We start from the raw sequence: 20,690 nt of genomic DNA on the forward strand, positions 1-20,690 counted from the left end.
ATGTCATTCTAAAATTCTGCTTTCATAAGGTATACCAATATAGGGCACCAGAATCAATGATCCAAAGATCACAAATTCTGTGTTATAAAAACCAAATTACTGCATCAGAAAAAAATAATAAATGAGTCCATCCATAAATAATAATTGGGATAACAAGAATTCAATGAAACAGAAGCAGGCGGACGCTGACATTTTATGATTAAACTGATTTTTTTTTTAACCATCAGTAAAGAAGGGGCAGAATGATTAAATTAGAAGTAGATCTAAACATTAAAGGTTAAGAAATAAAGTTGCCACTACCTCCAAAAGCAGTAATGACTGCCAGAATTCTGATTAATATTTAACAAGTTGCTTAAAAACAGTGAATTTGTGGACCAGAAAGAGAATCTTTGATTGACATTTTAAATTTCACATCATTCAAGCAAAGCACCACCTAATAAGGCCTTAGATCATGCCCTCTAGATCTGTGCCTAGCGGGAACTGAAGCTCAATCACCTCCATATCAGTCTTCTCCCTCAGACTCCATAAAATCTATGGTCTGCGTCTGGAGTACAGGTGGAGAATGGGCAGGCCACAGGCACACTGTTACCCCCTTTAGCCTTATAGAGAATCTCTGGTGACAATATCACCTTGCGTAGTTCTCCCCAGAGCAAGCAGCTGGCAGTGGAGGATCAACAGAACTGCACTGCCATGAGACAGAGAGAGTTAAGAGGTATAGAACCTCTGAACAGACAGTCCCAACCTTCTGCTGATCCTATGGAATCTGCACAGATCCTCATGGATCTGCCAAGTTACAAGGCGGGTCCCATGGCCTTTTCTTAGGGATGACATGTATGAGGACATCTCAATGAGGGACTAGTTTGAGACTTCCTTCCCAAAAAGAGTCCCCTCCCAAGAGCCGATGATCAAGGCTAAGAAGACCAGATGTATTTTCAAAGATCCAACTATTCACTTTTGCATTTCAGAAACCCTGCTTTTAGTGCTATGTTGAAAGAATAGAGATGTAGTGTAGATTGAAAAATATATCCTGTCAAAGGAGACTCATTTTACCCACTTTAAAAGAATTTAACTATTTCCCCTTTGACACGACATGGAAACAGAAATAGATTTGGGCCACGTGACTCAACAATGTGATGTGACTTAATTTGAACAATAGCGCTCTATACAAACAATTTGATATTATCAGAAGAGATTTAGAATATGTATTAGATAACAAATTCTCATTCTTCTGTTGCGACCTACCCTCCGCAATAGTCAATTATTCAGCCAATCATCAGATATGGTACACCTCGAGAAAACAACACTCACAGTGAACACAGACACAATGGCACAATAAATAAGAACTATTATTTTCAGAGGAAATACAAAAAGCCAACACCAACCTAAGAAAGACTTTCTATAAACATTATGCACCTACAAGATATTCCAAATACAGGTACTTCCTATGACACAGATGCATTCCTAGTGTCATGTATATCCTATTCTAGAGTACAAAACTACTCTCTGATTAAAGATAAAAGGATTAAATCCAAAGGCACTATTTTAAATTATTCTTTTACCACAAAGTTGTGAAGTGTTCTGAAGTCCAAGATGGGCTTGAAGCCCCCAGACTTTTTCTGGATCAGGAAGTACCTTCACTAAAATCCTTTCCTTGTTCCTCTTGTAGTGCAGGCTTTATTAATCTGTATTTAGAAGGGAAAAAAAATCTGGTTCAGAAGAACAGAAGATTTTAAATATGCCATATCACTTCAGTCTGTGCCCTGACCACCTTGGACTAACTACAATGTTGCTTCAAAGAACACCAGAAGGAAGGCTGAAGGAGAAGACCAGGCACTGCAACTAAGAAATAGTTCACAGACATCCTCATATACTGAAAGGGAATATTCTCTACTTCCAAATACTTCAAAAATACGTGCATGTGGTCCAAAACCTTCCATTTTTTTTTAACTCTTGGCTAGAATAGTTATTTTATCCACAAAGAAAATTCTCTGCTTTGTGAAAACACTTTATACAAAGACATCTTTCAAGTTAAGTAGTGGTACTGCAGTTCACAAGACATTTCCATAATAAACCCAACTGAACTTCTTTTTAATGAATACCAAGAAGTTGCTCCTAAGAAGAAGATGCAGTATTCCTCAGCATTCCTCATTTTTGATATTATGGTCTTTGCCATGGCAACTGAGATATTTGTGAGTGTCTGAAAATGACACCTTCATAAAACATTGACTGTTGCAATCAGAAATAAGATAAGTTACAAAACTGTCAAAATCATAGAATCCCAAACGTAGGGCTGCAAGGGACCTAAAGAAGCCATCAAGTCCAGCCCCCTGAAATGTGGCAGGACCAAGTTAACCTGTCAAGGATGGTCTAGGTTTGTCCCTTCAACCTATTCTCAAAAACCTCCAATGATGGGGATTCCACAACCTCCCTTGGAAGTCTATTCCAGAGTTTAATTATCCTTATAGATAGAAAGTTCTTCCTAATATTTAACCTAAATCTCCCTTGCAGCAGATTAAGTCCATTATTTCTTGTCCTATCTTCAGTGGGACACCATCCTCTTTATAACAGCCCTCAACATATTTGAAGACTTATCAGGTCTCCTCTCAATTTTTTCTTCTCAAGACTAAACAAGCCCAGTTTTCTAAATCTTTCTTTATTTTTGTGGCTCTCTCTGGGACTCTCTCCAATTTGTCCACATTTCCCCAAAAATGTGGCACTGGACTGCACACAGTACTCCAGCTGAGGCCTCACCAACATTAAGTAGAGCAGAACAATTACCTTCTGTGTCTTATATATGACATTCCTGTTAATACACCCCAAAATGATATTAGCCTTTTTTACACCTGCATCACATTGTTGACTCATGTTCACTCCACTATAATCCCCAAATCCTTTTCAGCAGTACTATCACCCAACCAGCTAATCTCTATTTTGTAGTTTTGCATTTGATTTTTCTTTCCTAAGTGAGGTATTTTGCACTGTCTTTACTGAATTTCATTTTATTGAATTCAGACCAATTTGTCTTGAATTCTAAACACTACACAGAAAATCTTACATTTCAATTCAATTGTGAAAAGTTGCAAAGTTAAACAATTTAAAACAATGCACAAACTAGTTTCTACAGTGTAATTTTGAAATTGTAACCACAGCAAAGACTATTAAAGAAACTAAGCAAATTAAGCATACAGAACAGACTATCATTACTTCACCAAAATTAAAAAGAAACCAATAACTAGAGGACACAGTATAATTATATACAACCATTTCACGTAATAACCGTTTTATGATAAAGATCTGAAAACTTTTCGAATTTGTTACATTACAGTACTTGCACTCAGAAGCATAGGGATGCACAGTCAAAATTGGATATTTATAGAGAAATAAGTTAATTTGATAGAAAACTCTGGAGTGCAAATAGTAACTAAAGAAGAGAGACATCTGTCTGGGGAAAAACTAGTACAAATTCTGTTTCCCCAAAATGAACCAAAGGTAAGTCTTTACAGCAATTACCTTCCTTGTCTTTATAGTTCAAAATATATAATTTACTTCTTTATTAAGTGAACTGTTTTCTGATTTTTAATTTTAGTTGTCACACTTTTCAACAAATAAGACGCCCCCTCACATTAAAACACACATACATATCTTGATCTTATTTATCACTTTTGTTTTCAGTATTCCAAGTAAGTTGTTAATGATATGCCAGTTACTCATGCAAATTACACAAAACCAACACTGAGGTCATGGGGTACTTAGAGTTCATTAGCAGATATGTTCATACAGGTACTCTACTTATCTAAGACTATGTATTTTGTTTTAGCACTGAAGACAACTGCCTTTGGTTTTGTTCATTTTAAACTATCATTTCTGAGAGAAAGCTTTTGGCGTAAAAAATAAGCCTCATTTCAAACTTATGTGCTTGAGGTTAATACTATGAAAATCAATACTCAACATGAGCTTCCCCTCAATTGCAGTGTTATATGAAGTAACTAAATTGATTGTCAGAAATTAAAATCACAATGATTATGCACATAAGTTTCCATGATGATCTTAAACCCTAAAATATTTCCATGATGATCTTAAACCCTAAAATATGTGATGAAGTGGTCATTCAGTCCAAAACTAACTAAATTGACATTAAAATACAAATGGTTTCTTTTGAAATAGATACTGCTAATGGTCCCTCTCTCACTTTCTTGTCTGAGGATAGCATCATTAGCAATAAAAATCAATGAGAAGTTCTACTTTAAAACAGCCCATTTTGCAAATGTTACTGCAATTTTATCCAACGGAAACCTCCAGCAGTATTTCTATCAAAATTCAACTCCAAAGTTGTTTATTATGTTATGGAAGAAAATTATATTTCAATTATAAAATTAGTTTGCAATAATATTTGCAAACTCATGGATGACAGGAGAGGTCCCAGAACACTGGAGAAGGGCTAATGTAGTGCTCATCTTTGAAAAGGGGGAAAAGGAGGAGCTGGGGAAGTACAGACCAGTCAAGCCTGACTTCAATACCTAGGAAGCTACTAGAGGAATGGATAAAACATTCAGTGAGAGAATACCTGGAAGTTGAAGAGGTAAACACTAGCAGCAAGCATGGACTTATGAAGAACAAACCATGCCAAACTAGTCTGATTTTCTTCTTTGATGGGGTAACTGGTTTCGTGGATGGGGGAATGCGGTGGACATAATATACCTGGACATCAGCAAAGCTTTTGACACAGTCACACATGACATTCTAATAAGTAAGCTGGAGAAATACAGGCTTGGCGGAACTACCATTAGGTGGATACGTAATTGTTACACATAAACACAAAGAGTAACTTCTAATGGAATGATGTCAGATTGGAGGGAGGTCTCAAGTGGGGTTCCACAGGGAACTGTTCTGGGTCTGGGGTTGTTTAACATCTTTATCAATGACATGGATATAGGAATATAGAATATACTGATCAAATTTTCAGATGACACAAAGCGAGGTGAGGTTGCCAATACTTTGGACGATAGAGCTAAGATTCAGAGGTATCTTGATAAATTAGAGAACTGGGCTATAAACAACAAAATTAAATTTAGCAAAGAGAAACATAAGGCATTATACTCAGGGAAGAAAAACCAAATGCAACCAATACAGAATGGGAAATAACTGGATTGGCAGCAGCACTTCTGAGAAGGATCTGGGAGTTGTGGTTGATCACAACCTCAACACGAGTCAGCAATGCGATGCCGTTGCAAAAAAAGGCAAATGCAATTTTAGGTTGCATTAACAGAGGCATAGCATGCAAGTCACAGGAGGTGATAGTACTGCTCTACTTGGCACTGGTTAGGCCTCAGTCGGAGTACTGTGCCCAATTTTGGTCACCAATGCATAGAAAGGATGTGAAGAAGCTGGAAAGGATCCAGAAGTGAGCAGCAAAGATGATCAAAGGGATGAAATGCAAGCCTTACAAGCAAAAGTTGAAGGAACTGGATATGTTTAGTTTGGAAAAGAGGAGATTGAGGGGAGACATGAAAGGGGTCTTCAAATACTTGAAAGGCTGCCATAAAAAGGATAGAGAAAAATTGTTCGGTCTTGCCACAGAGGGCAGGACAAGAGGCAATGGGTTCAAACTACAGCGGAGCAGATTTAGATTAACTCTCAGGAAAACTTCCTAACTGTAAGAACAGGAGGACAATGAAACAGACTGCCTAAGGAGGTTGTGGAAGCTCCTTCGCTGGAGGTTTTCAGAAGAAGACTGGATAGCCCCCTGTCTTGGATGGTTTAGACCAGTGATTCTCAACCTGCAGCCCAAGTTACATTTTCATGGCCATAAAGGTAGTATATATATTGTGTGGATACTCCCATATAACACAGAGCTGCACATATGGCCCACAAGGGTAAACAGGTTGAGAACCATAGATTTGGATTTGCTCCGATCCCTCAGACAAAGACAAACACCTACAGGATCTCCATAAAACAGTCTTAAAACCACAATACCCATCTGGAGGGGTGAAGAAACAAATTGACAGAGCCAGATGGGTACCCAAAAGTCACCTACTACAGGACAGACCCAACAAAGAAAACAGAACACCACTGGCCATCACCTACAGCCCCCAACTAAAATCTCTCCAGCACATCATTAAGGATCTACAACCTAACCTAGCAGATTATCCCACACTCGCTCAAGCTGTGGGAGTCAGGTCTATCCTTGCTTACACAACCCCACAACCTGAAGCAACTATTCACCAGCAGCTGTACACCATACAAGAACACTAACCCAGGAACATACCCCTGCAACAAACCCCGTTGCCAGCTCTGCCCACACATCGACTCTAGGGACACCAATACAGGTCCGAACCACATCAGCCACAACATAAGGAGATCATTCACCTGCACATCTACTAATGCAATATATGCCATCACGTGCCAGCAATGCCACTCTGCCATGTACATTGGCCAAACCGGACTGTCACTACGCAAAAGAATAAATGGACACAAATCAGACATAAAAAATAGAAACATCCATAAACCAACAGGAGAGCACTTCAATCTCCCGACACTCTGTAAATGACTTGAAAGTTGCCATACTTCTACAAAAAAACTTCAAAAACAGACTTCAAAGAGAAACTGCTGAGCTTGAACTGATCTGCAAACTTGACACAATCAAAGTGGGGTGTAAATAGGGACTTGGAATGGTAATCTCATTTCAAGATGTAATTGTCACAGTTCACACATTCTCACCTCCTGATCAATGGTTATGAATAGGCCTCAACTACTTCCCTATTGTCGTTCCTTAGCCTTGGATGTATATATATACACCTGCTATCTGATTTCTATTCTTTACATCTGACGAAGTGGGTTACAGCCCACGAAAGCTTATCCCTGCAGAAATTAAATTTGGTAGTCTTTAAAATGCCACAGGACTCTCGTTGTTTTTATTGATTTAGACATAACAAATCCTGCATCTTGGCAGGGGATTAGACTAGATGACCTTTGCAGTCCCTTCTAGCCCTATGACTCTATGCAATTCTTTGCAATTTATTAACTCCATATAGTTTATACACAATATTAGTATTCTATTTTAATGCTCATATTTTACATGCTAGGATATCACAATATTTAAGAAAGTCAAATATTTTTATTATGTCAGTGCAGGAAATTATTCCTATACAGTTTATTTTATTTGTACGCAGCTATACATATCAATTTATCAGTTATCTCAAGGTCCATGTATACATTTAACAAAATGTATATGGTGGTGAAGACACACTCTTATCCAGAACTCCATAACCTTATAAACCATTTAAGAGACTAATCTAAATGCTTCTGGTACCAGGAAGATAGGAAACACAAACATGACTTGAAATTAGACTTGCCAAATTCTACGATTATTATGCCTTGGGTGATGTTTTAATCTTTGCAGTTCAGTTTTCTCAACCTTGGCTCAAGTTCTCAGCCCAGGCTTTCCTTTTTATCATCTCACACTACAAGTTTTCTTTACAACCAAGTTACACTTCTTCCTGCTGCCTTCCACCTTTTCTCCAGCCAAGTCAAATTGTGTCTGTTACTCAACTGCTGGTGGCTGAAACAGTTTCACTTTTTGTGCATATACTCCTTAACACATATTATATGGATAATGCACCCTTAGCAGGCATAGTAATCATGTATTATGATAACTGTAGCAAAAAATTCTTGTCAAGTGCTTTCCTGAAAAGGTAACAGCAATGACATTTCTTCAGTGGCAATCAGTGAGGTTGACTGACTGACCTACTATCAGAGTAGAGATGAGAACTGATTGGCCGAGTATCATTGTGAAAAATGAGTGATAGAATATTTAAGGGGTGGGGATAACAAAGTTCAAGTAAAAGAATGCCCCCCATTTGTTACTCAGGTTTAGAAACTGAGCTTCTGTTGTATCTTTATCTGCTGCTAGATGTTGAGAGAGGAGCCATAACCAAGAGGTTGGGGTTTTTTTCCAGTTTGGTCTTGGCAAGACAACTGACCTTGTATTTGAAGAAACAGACCTCACGGTAGTTATGCCTAGCTTTGTCACCTTGAGTCTAGAACACAATGTGTTCTACATAGGGCTAATCCTTAAGACAACTTGAAAAATTCAGCTAGCACAGAATGTTTGCCTGTTTATTAAGAAGTATATCTCAAAAAGAATATTACACCTGTGCTCTCTGACTTGCAGTGAACCATTTAATTTCCGGGTAAACTTTAAGAAGTTTGGTTTGACCCTAGAAAACCTTATGTTGTTTGAGAGCTAGGTATGTTAGAGACTACCTCTCTACTCCTGTGATATTCTGGCAACTTCAATGAGATGGGGTGCTTGAGCTGACAGCTCTTGGATTTAAATGAGATGGAGAGAGGGTCCAACCTACCTGAAGACCAGTGATGGCTGACCTCCTCGCACCCTAATAGCAGGCTCTTACATGAGAGTCCCCTGCTACCACTACCACAGGCAGGTGTTGTCCTGTGAGATAAGGCTCCCCCCGTGGGTTGTGGCTCAGGCTGCAATTGGATTAACCCAATCCTGTTTTTCTCCTTAGTTAAGAAGCCCTGTGATAAAGGTCAGGTGATGCAGATCTTCATTTGCCAGGCCATGGGAATCCTGGAACTACTTCAGAACACTATACCATGTATTTTGATATATGCATATGAGATTGTTAGGTTAGTATATACCACATTTTATGAATGCCTGACAGGTATGAAAGATGAACTGGCCTATGTTTTTCCTATGTTCATGCTAAGGTACATCCTACAATACTCTACAATAGCACAACTGAGCATTTGGCATAAGCAGAAAGGAAACGAGTCAAAATCAAAATACCTTTGTTCTATGACTTAGTACAAGCAAGGGAAGTACTTTCAAAGGCCAGTACCTGGAATATTTGTATCCCAAATAAAGATAATGAAAGGAACAGAACAAAGAGGAAAGGAATTAAGACAAACTAATGGAAAGGATTTTAGTGACATGTAAAGAGTTTTGTAACTTGTAAAATCACTCTATATATACTGAAATGTGTAACTTTGGGAGCAAACTCTTTCTGTGTAGGGTGATAGTAACAACACTACATGAGACCCCTTCCTAGAAACCGGTACTGTATTGAACCTTTTTCCTGAATTATTATTGGCTTTTAGCACTAACCCTGACTGATATTTATTATTTTGTCTCTTGAATATATTTCATAATGAAGTAAAGTGTGGTCAGATAACTGACTATACTATTTATCAACAAAAGGTTACTCATCCTTTGTAGAACTGTAGCTCTTTGAGATGCATCTCCCTATGAGAGCACCATTCTAGGATGCGCATGCCCCAACCGCCTCAGATTGGAGGTTTTAGGTAACGGTGCCTGTTTGGCCCACACGTGCACTATGTAGCCATGTACTCTGTACCATGGCTATGTAGAGCTGTGTGGGAGAACCACCCTCAGCCCCTTCTGTACCACAGAGCTCTATGGTAAAGAACTCCAAAGCAGAGTGGAGGAAGGCCAGTAGTGAAGCAGCCATAGGGGGACACATCTCAAAGAACCACAGTTACTGCACAGGGTGAGTAACTTTCTCTTCTTGAGTTGTTCCTATAGTGCTCACTCTAGGTGACTGCTGAGCAATACCCTCTTCGGAAAGGTGGGCTTAAGAGTTGAGTCCAAGATTGGCTCTCCTGTACTGTTTTCAAACATTGCATCAAAAGTTGAAGCCTGAGTAACCACACAGTGTTCAGAAAAGGTATGAATGGATGTACAAGTTGCAGACATATTTCTATGACAGGAACGTTCCTAAGTAAGGCTACTGAAGTAGAGAGAGTTCTCATAGAGTAAGTTAATACTCTAGGAGGGGATTGAAGATCATGAGGCTGATAGAAATAGATAATGCAGCCAGATATCCATCTAGAAAGTATTTACTTGGATATTGGAGATCCCTTAGTTCGGTCCGCAATGGAAAGAAAATCTGGGAGATTTTCTAAAGGGCTTAGTCCTGTCTAAGACTATGTCTACACTGACGGCTGTCAGATCGACTTATCTGGATCGACTGAGTGGTCAGTGAAGACCCGCTTAGTCGATCCAGAAGTTGACGCTGTTAATCCACCCCTGCAAGTGGTGTAGCACTGCGTCAACAGGAACACAGTTCCTATCCGTGCAGTGCAGTGAAGACGGTGCGCAGAAGAGAAGCACAGCAGTTGATAGGAGTTACGCAAGTTTTCTGCATAGTTTGCATAACTTCTGTCGACTGCCACCTAATCGCAGGGGTAAATGTAGACCAAGCCTAATTAAAAGGCTAATGCCCTTCTGACAGAGTGCATGTACTTCTGCATTTTCTTTACCCCCCTGTGGTTTAGGGAAGAAAACTGGAAGGTGGATAGGTTGGTTTATGTGGAAGTCCAAGGACACCTTTGGTAAGAACAAGGGATGCAGTCACAATGTGACTTTATCCTTAAAAAAGAATGTGAAGGGATGCCATCAGAACCACCCACCTCCCCCCCCCCCCAACTCTTCAAGCAGAAGTTATGGCTTAAGAAAGGCCATTTTCATAGACAAATGTAGAAAGTGAGCAGGTAGCCACAGGTTCAAAGGAGGGGGGCCTCGTAAGGCACCTAAGTACCAAATGGAGGTCCCAAGCTGGTGAAGGGCATCTGACGTGTTGAAAAATTCCACAATCCCTTGAGAAACCTCATTATGGTAGCATGAGTGAAGATGAAAAAACCCTCTACCACATGATGGAAGGTTGTAATAGCTGCCAAGTATGTTCCAATAGATCTTAAAGACAATCCTATTTATTTTTATGTCTAGGATGTAATCTAGTATATCTGATAGCAGAGAGGATGTAGGTGCAAGATGTCTTAGGCCGCACCAGTGACTGAATCTCCCACACTTTTGCAGGTAGGCATTAGGAGTGGATTGTTTCCTTCTATACAAGAGCACTCTCTTTACGTCCTCAGAACAAGTTGTTTTTAACCCTGCAAACCATCCATCAGCCATGCATTGAGTGAAAGAACCTCGAAGTTGGAGTGAAGGATTTGACCAGCATCCTGACAGAGAAGATGGGGGATGGTCTAGAGGGTGATCCGTTGGACAGACAGTGAGCTGGGTGAGGTCAGAGAACCATGTTTGTCTTGGCCATGTTGAAAACTACTAGAATAACCATGGCCTCCGTCTTCCCTTACCTTGAACAGCACCTTGGATATCAAGAGAGTTGGGGGGAATACATACAGCAGGTCTGAACTCCATCAAAAGTGAAGGGCATCCCCAGGGAATAGTGATGCAGACTGCCTCTACAGCAGAACTGGGAGCCCTTCTTGTTCTTGTCTGTGGCAAACAGATCTCTCTGTAGGACCCCAATAATGAAATAGATGGAGGAGTGTAATGGGATCTAACTCATTGTCTCTGTGCAGAAGGAGGATGATCTCACTCCCCCGATGGTTAGTATAAACATTCATGACATGTTGTCCATCATGATCATCATGTATTTGCCCCTGATCAGTGGAAGAAAATGGAGACAGGCATTTCAGACTGCTCTGAGTTACAGTAAGTTGATATGCAGTTTGGACTCAAGAGGTGACCATTTCCCATGAGCCGTTGCATTTCTAGATGAGCTCTCCATCCCTGTACGGATGCATCTGTTGCTGTTAGTGACATTGGAGATGGTTGTGCAAAGGCAACCCCTGTGCAAACATTGTGAGGGTCCTTCCAACAGTCAAGGGACTTTTGAAGGCATTAAGAGTAGTTTGTTCAAACTATGTTTGCTTCGCAAATAATTAGTGCTGAAACACCTTTAAAGGCAGTATGTGTGAAGTCTCATGTGTTTTACTGAGCAAGCAATCATCGAGGTATGGAAATATCAAAATTCTTTGTCTGTGAAGATGAGCAATCACCAAGAGACTTTTGAGAGCACTCTGGGTGCAGAGGAGAGACTGAATGAGAGCACCCTGTATTGAAAATGCTCTTGACCCATAGTGAAGTATAGGAACCTTTTGTGGGAGGGGTGGATAGCTATATGACAATAAGCATCTTGTAGGTCGAGGCCAAGAACCAATCCCCTTGGTTTAATGATGGAATTATTGCTGCAAGAGTTATCTTGAACTTCTGAATCTTTACAAATCTGCTCAGTAATTTTACATCTAGAATGGGTCTCCATCTGCCATTCCTTTTTGGAAGCAGGATGTACCTGGAATAAAATCCCTTCCCTCTGTGTTGTGTAGGAACTGGTTCTAGAACACCCAAGTTCAGGAGGAAGTATTTCCTGTCATAGAACATGCTCATGAGAGTGGTCCCTGAAGAAAGACATGGAAGGAGGGAGAGATGGCAGGAGGGAGGTAAAATAGATGAAGTATCATGTTGAAATGATCTCCAAAACCCACTTGTCCATAGTGATATGGTCCATTCCTGACAGAAATGAGAAAGGTGGTTGCCAAAGTGAGGGAGACATGTAGATTATTGCAGCAGATAGTTAGTGAGGATGGTAACTCAGCAACTTGACTATACCATCAAAATTGATGTTTCGAAGTTGTAGGTTGAGAGCTTGATGCTCAGAAGTAGGTGGTCTCATCTTCAGGAACCTTTGTCTCTGACATTGGGATTCATAATATCGCTGGGAGGAAGGAAGATCAGTGGGATGAGATCTCTGGACCACCTGGGACTCACTAAAATTTCTGTGAGGGGTGTAAATTCCCAGTGAATGCAAGGTGGCCCTAGAATCTTAAGGTATGCAGAGACTCATTAGTTTTTTCTGCAAACAGCTTCAATCTGTGAAAAGGAAGATCCTAAACTGTATTTTGGAATTCCCACTTAAACCCCTCCTCATGACTACCACCATGGAAACAGAATGAGTGGCTGTATCAGCAGCATCCAGAGAAGCCAACAGTGATGCAGTGATGTTCTTGTCAGCAGTTGACCCTCTGCAATGATCACCTGAAACTGCTCCCTCCATTTGTTGGAAGATGTTCAAATAAAGGAATTCAACTTTAAATAGTTAGTATGGCTGTATTTTGCCAGGAGGGCTTGGCAGTTGGTGATCTAAAATTGTAGAATTGCAGATGAACAAGATTTACAGCTAAATAAGTCACTTTAGGTCTTTATCATATGGCATCAATTTAGCGTGGTGCTGTCTTCCATGTTCATCTACAGCATTGACTACATGGGAACATAATATTTTTGTCCAACCTCTTACAGGTAGGTGGTATTGTGGCTGGGGCATGCCAAATTATTTTTTACAGGCTCTAGCAGAACTTCAATAATAAATAGCATGATGCAGGCAAATGATGATGTATGCAGGATGTCAAGCAGTTTATGCTGTGACTCCTTAACCTCCTCAACTGGAATTTGCAAGGAGTCCACTATCCTTTTAATAAGGTCCTGGAACTGTTTAAAGTCATCAGCCAGGGATGGTGGAAAAAGCACGATGGCTTCATCTGGGGATGCGGAAGTGATATTAGTTGTTGGAGTGATTTTAATATCCATGCTCATTTCTTGCTTCTCAAAAGTCTCCTCCTATGGATCAGGCACACTCGAGAGAAAGGGGATGGTGGGGACTATCTGCCCTTCTCCCGGTGAGAAAAACCTGGAGAATTGTTGATGGTAAGCCACCCCTGGATCCCAGTACAGCCAATGGAGGAGTGCACATGGTACAAACATTGTTTTTTGTTGAGAAAATAATATTTGTTGTCTCTCCTTAAAGCTCTGCCTCTTGGCTGATATGGAGAAGAAGCCATGACGTTAGCTACAGATAAACATTTTCAGGCATTTATTTTAAATGGACATTCTGCTGAAGAGTGTGCACACTGATGCTTACTGAAAACCAGTTCCTTGAAGAACTAAGCCTCATCTCTTTCAAAAGTAGTAAAATGAAACCTCTGCACACAAGCTATGTCACTACATACGTCAGGTGTTTATTTAAATTATTTTAATAGATTATAGTAAATTTAGGCCTTAACACAGGTTATAATTTCAAATTGAAGTTTAAATAGGTTTATTTTTTAAATAAAAATGAACCTAATTTAAATTTTGAAAATCTTGTTTATTTTTCTTTATCCTTGATTTTTATCCACCTTGGCTGGCACCATCAGTATCTGAAATTCTAGGATATTCCTCAAAGCTATGATGCACAGAACTAAAAACAACCCTTTATACCAAGGGCTTTTGTATCAAGACAGCTTTCAGCACCAATAAATCTCACCTAAGGATCTAGCGAGACAATGAAGAATTCAGTCTTAGCCCCAAGGATTGTGGTTACAAAAATCAGTGTACACAGTTGCTCTAAGGGTTTACTACAGATTTATTCTAAACAAAGATATCTCACCTTCACCCTGAGAATAACATGTTCTTTCCTTTTGGTAGAATTGTTTAAGGACAAGAACAACGTCAGCCCATGGATAAATAGTTCAACTCTTATTATATATCTCTCAGGAAAGGTTCAGGTTTATCACCTGAATGTTTCTCTCACACTACAAGTGTGTCTCCTCTCCTGGCCCACTCACATACACGACATCATTCCCTCTCTTTCAAGGTCTATTTGTATATGGATTCCCCCTTTCTGATTCGAAGTTTTGAATGCCTTTGGGGTTTTCTCTTTGGACTTCTTCAGTGCTATGATACAAGGAATGAATGATATTGGTCACACATTCTTTGAGACCTGGCTTGTTTGTTTACTCATTTATTCAGATTAAAAGCCAATATTCAAAGATCTAAACACTTGCTCATCATTTCAAAATCCATACAAAAATTCTAATTTATCAGTATCTATTCAACTCCAGAACAACCATAAAAAAATTCTTACCTGCCCACCACATTCATACTATCGAACTATTCTATTAAAAACACCTTGAGAAAATAGACAGGCTTTACACTGTGTTCTCAAGTTCATACCCTGACTCATACTGCCATACAATTTACCTTAAACAACCAGAAGCCTTTTTTTGTACAGAAGAAAAAAAATCTTTTTTGGAAATTAGACCTAGCTATTTATTTTAGCGTGCCAACACAAAGCAAAGCATCTTTTCAAAAGTCCTCAGATCCTGTATCTGCTTTCTAAAAAACGAGTCACACCATAGAAAAAGCAAGCAAAAGTACATATATCTGAAGTATTCCTTTTGGGAATGGAGAGTAGTTTTCTCTGTGCAGCAGCTGCCCCCCTTCATAGGAGACTGTCCTCTTTATATGTTCTTTTAGAAAACTGGATGCCATAATCCTGCCTCATTCCCAATACCCATGAAAATGGCTTCCTGACAATGGGGGACAATATAACTACAAGGGCATCCCTTTGGACTCCATAGAATCTGTGCTATCAGTCATGAGCCTTTTAGTGCCAGCAGCCTGCTACCAGCTCCTTTCTATTTAAATCTGGGTGTGTCATTCCAACTGCTGATGACCTTTTACAAATTACAGATACACAGAAACAGATATGGCAGGAAAATACAAGAAAGTAGGTTCATTGATAAATGAGAAATGATTCCAATGACAGATTTTGAATTATTTTTAAGGTGATACCATCCACTTAAAAAAAATCATAAATTGAAAGTTTCTTCTATCTGAATTATAATCTTAGGTATTACCTGTAACTGTGACAAAGATTAAAGAAATTCTATTTTTCAATATGCCAATTTTGTGTGTAGTTAGCTTCCCTCACTTTCCTAGTTAGTTTCCCTTGTTACTTATGTTCATCTTTCACAGGCAACAAGTATGAGAAAACACATTTAAAAAAAAATCAGTTTTAGCACCTGAAATTACATTTAGCTCATTTTAGAAACTGACTAGACTTCTAGTGGACATTTTAAAATCTGTATTAAATAAGAAAAATAAAAAGTTGGTAAGGAATGAAGAATCAGAATCAATCATCATTCATTACAAGCAGATAAAAGACTGCTTGGAAATTTTGAACAAACATTTATTAGTCGGTCTGGATGAATCCTAAGATTTAAAAAAATAATACTACTCACTGTCTATTTTTAAAATAATCATAGTCCACTCAGAGGCACAGGAAGATCAGAGAAAACCAAACAGTGCCAGTTTTCAGTTAGGAAAAGAACAAAGACTCAAACATTTAATGTCCCACAAATGTAACTTCTATCCTTGATAAAATATTAGAGCATATATGAACAGAAAAAAAATAACTAAACAGCTACAGGATAACAGACCATGAATAAACGGCACACATTTATAATGACCACATAATTGAGAAATTATAAAACATCTGGTAACAGTCAAGAGAAGTAACAATTGAATTTTAGTAAATCTCTGATACCATATCCTGTAATAGTGGACATCATAATATGCATGACTTTGAAATTGATATGGAAACAAAAAGGCCACCAGAGATACAGCTTGTCAAATAGCATGATGGCAATACTCCTCCTCTCTATACTCTTCTCCTTCACTTCCGCCCCTCTATTTTCTTGCCTCTTCATTCCCTCATGAATAATTTAGATTGCAAACTCTTTGGAGCAGGTAGCATGTCTTGTCTCTATAGGGCATCCAGCTCACTTCTGAGAGCCCAATGAAAAACTAACATTAACAATATACAGCTATGGTGCAGCAAGCTGATATTACTTCTTTTTTGGATAACTAACTATCAGAAAGATATCCTTCTAACATGTTAGAGGGAGCTGAGAAAAAAGCAACAAAAGAGCTCATTGGACTGGTGGAACTGATTTAAGAATTAATATTAAAAAAGAGGTAAACAGGAATAGCTTGGCTAATTCATGTCTCCTCCTCAGTTGTGTGAGTTCAAATATTTGAAATATGCAAATATCAAGAAGGGAGAAATTATTTAGAACAGTATATACAGAAATAACTTAGGAGCAATGAGAAGAAATTAAGTGAAGTAAAATCTAAGATGTATATAAGGAAAAATTTCCTCTGAGAGCTTGCCTAGTTCGTGGCAAGCTGGGGTGCAAATCTACACTGTATTAGCCTACTGCATACTAAGTGTCTGTGTAGATCCTGCCACTGCTCACTAAAAGTTCCAGAGTGCACTTCAATCTACTCCACTTCGAAATGGAAATGGATTAAAGTGCACTAGGCAAGCTTTAGTGAGTGGTAGAAGGGTCCACACAGAAACTTACTGCGCAACATTCCACACAAAGATAGACTTCAAGCCACCAGGAACATGGTCTCTGATGAGGATATGGCACACCTGGTAGCTGAACTTTGTGACTTTGTCCTGACCCACAACTACTTCAGATTTGGAGACAATCTATACCTTCAAGTCAGTGGCACAGATATGGGCACTCGCATGACCCCACAGTATGCCAACATTATGGCTGACCTAAAACACCGCTTCCTCGAAACTCATCCCCAAGCACCTCTTCTTTACCTATGCTATATTGATGACATTTTCATCATCTGGGCCCACGGGAAAGAGTCCCTTGAAGAATTCCACTGGGATTTCAATAATTTCCACCCCACCATCAACCTCAGCCTGGACCAGTCCACACAAGAAATCCACTTCCTGGACACTACGATACAAATAAGGGATGGTCACATTAATACCACCCTATACCGAAAACCAACTGACCGCAATACATACCTTCATGCCTCCAGCTTCCACCATGGACACATTACATGATCCATTGTCTACAGCCAGGCCTTAAGATACAACCGGATTTGCGCCGATCCCTCAGACAAAGACAAACGCCTACAGGATCTCCATAAAACATTCTTAAAACCACAATACCCACCTGGAGAGGTGAAGAAACAAATTGACAGAGCCAGACGGGTACCCAAAAGTCACCTACTACAGGACAGACCCAACAAAGAAAACAACAGAACACCACTGGCCACCACCTACAGCCCCCAACTAAAATCTCTCCAGCACATCATTAAGGATCTACAACCTATCCTAGTAGATGATCCCTCACTCGCTCAAGCCATAGGAGGCAGGCCTATCCTTGCTTACTGACAGCCCTCCAACCTGAAGCAAATACTCACCAGCAACCATACACCATACAACAAGAACACTAACTCAGGAACCTATCCTTGCAACAAACCCTGTTGCCAACTCTGCCCGCACATCGACTCTAGGGACACCAATACAGGTCCGAACCACATCAGCCACACCATCAGCTCCTCATTCATCTGGACGTCTACTAATGCAATATATGCCATCATGTGCCAGCAATGCCACTCTGCCATGTACATTGGCCAAACGGGACTGTCACTACGCAAAAGAATAAATGGACACAAATCAGACATAAAAAATAGAAACATCCATAAACCAGTCGGAGAGCACTTCAATCTCCCAGGACACTCTGTAACTGACTTGAAAATTGCCATACTTCTACAAAAAAAACTTCAAAAACAGACTTCAGCGAGAAACTGCAGAGCTGGAACTCATATACAAACTTGACACAATCAGACTGGGTCTGAATAGGGACTAGGAATGTTTATCTCATTACAAGAAGTAACTTGCACTGTTCACACATTCTCACCTTCTGATCAACGGTTGTGAATAGGCCTCATCTACTCTAACTGAATTGACTCTGCTAACACCTACCCTCCCCATTGTTGTTTCTTACCCTTGGATGTATATATATATACCTCCTATCTGTGATTTCCACTTCATGCAGCTGACGAAGTGGGTTGCAGCCCACGAAAGCTTATGCCCACAGAAATCTGTTAGTCTTGAAGGTGCTTACAGGACTCTCGTTTTTATTTTCATAGTCACCTTTCGCGGACCCATTAAACGTAGTCTGCAGCCCCCAGGGGTCCATGGACCACAGGTTGAAAACCACTGTACTGGTCTATGGAATCTCTATAGTTCATCCCAGGAAGTTTCTAAAGAAGACAGAATCTAATGTAACAACTGTCTAGTCTGCTGTTGAATCAGCTGAAAGGATAAATCAGGTATCCCAAGTAGTCCAGATACAAAATTACAGTCTTGGAAGAAAGCTGGAGGGGAAGAGCATCATAAAGCCACATCTTTCAGCAAAAGGATGCCAACACAATAGAAGGGTTGATTTTAATAATACTGTCATATTTCTGCACCGAATAAAACTTTCGTAACAAATCAATGTGAATTGTCAAGTGCTCCTCCTTCAGACAGGCTATATCTGTTAGTTCAAAATTGAGAATATATCAAGCTACGGAGGACCAGAGTCTTCTGCAGCCCCACAGGAACTGGACTTCAGTCAATCTTCCAAGGATTTTGATGAACCAAAGCGTTGATTAACAATGTTTACCTGTAGCTGTCATTTAAATAACTCAAATTCTGCTGGTAAAGCCAGCATTCTTATAAACTGTATGTGCCAAGAAGGTTCCCCCACCTGTTCTACAATGAAAAATAAAATGTAAACACTATTGAAACTGTGCTGCAAAAACAAAAGGTTTGGTTTTTCCCTTTATTACTTCTTTGGGTATGCCTACATTGCTGGCTACATGGTGATCAATTCAGTGGGACTGACTGAGCGGGTAGTGGAGACCCGCTCACTCAACTCCAGATGGGCTCTCTGGCCAACGCCAGTAATCCACCTCACCAAAAGTAGTAATGCTGCGTTGATGAGAGAGTGTCTTCAGTCGACACAGTGCTGTGAAGACACTGTGCTACGTGAATATAAGTATATTGATGGGAGATACACAAGCTACATTATGTAGTTTGTGTACCGCCCATCGACGGCAGTGTAGACCAGGCCTTTATGTTTATTTATGTCTTAAATCTTGTGTTAAAAAAACTAACAAAACCTTAGAATTACTCAACGCAGGCACACCACTACTCTTATCCATATGCTACTATCACTGTTACTTGGATTATCCTTCCATATTCCCTTTATTTGGCTGTAACGCCCACTTACTGTGTCAGATTTAAATTACAGTGTAAGCCATTTGGGGGCATGCATGGTCCTCACAGTGCATGTCTGTACAGCACACATCACAACGGGGCTCCAAACCTGATCGAGTGCTCTGAGCACTAAAATACCAATAAATAAATAAATGCAGAAAATCCTTTTAAAACTTAATGTTAATTAGCAGTTAATACGTTAGAAAGGAAAAGGGGGGAAAATCCTGCTTTGCAGTTGAAATTTTAAGGGGACAAAATCAAGCATTTAGGTATGGTATTTCTCCCACAATGTTAACTTAGCCACTTTGCACATACATAGTGTTTTCTATTTTTATTTTCCTTTTTAGATGGAAACTCAAGTACTGTCAGGCTATAAATTCATGTTATATTTTATATATAATTATTATGCTAGCTGTAGCTGAAATAGTGTTATGAGAGAAGCATTTCAGTTCCGGAATTTTTCAACTTGAGTACCTTGTTCTGCTATCTTAGCATTGCAATTATGCTAATTTTTAGCATGAATAAAGTGGCGAATTTCCATTGTGCAATTAAAAATTGGAAATATTTTCAAATTTGGAAAGTGAAATTTTACCAAAACAAAACAAATTGCACAAAAATTAGAAACACTAAATAAATTAAATAATTTGAAGAACACAATTGCTATATTCAAACTTTCAAATACTGATTATTAATGTATTGTTTACCTTGGCTGTATACTCAGCTTTATAACTGTCTTGCGTGGCAGAGAATCTTGTGAGGACTGAACGTCATCCTACCGGGGGAAAAAAGGATTGAATTTTCATTTAACTATATATAGATCAAACAAAAAATCATGCATTTTGGTACTGGAAGAACCAACACATAAAAATGCACTAACCACAATACACCAATAGCAACTTCCAATTAAATCTAATTTGCCACAATTAGAAGACACTAGTCTCAACC

The 20,690-nt window shown here is 39.4% G+C and overlaps 1 protein-coding gene across 1 annotated transcript in view; it reads right to left on the reverse strand.

Annotated features, from left to right (window-relative positions):
• The window catches only part of MAN2A1 (mannosidase alpha class 2A member 1), a 216,892-nt gene that overhangs the window by 79,754 nt on the left and 116,448 nt on the right, over positions 1 to 20,690 (reverse strand). Inside the window, exon 12 of the mRNA XM_067568482.1 lies at positions 20,450 to 20,517. Within this exon, the coding sequence (XP_067424583.1) occupies positions 20,450 to 20,517 (68 nt within the window). The remainder of the gene's footprint in view (positions 1 to 20,449; positions 20,518 to 20,690) is intronic.

The sequence above is a fragment of the Emydura macquarii genome, unplaced genomic scaffold (assembly GCF_026122565.2).
Source record: "Emydura macquarii macquarii isolate MOO-44397 ecotype Brisbane River unplaced genomic scaffold, CSIRO-AGI_Emac_v2 contig_2897, whole genome shotgun sequence".
Lineage (NCBI taxonomy): Eukaryota > Metazoa > Chordata > Testudines > Chelidae > Emydura > Emydura macquarii.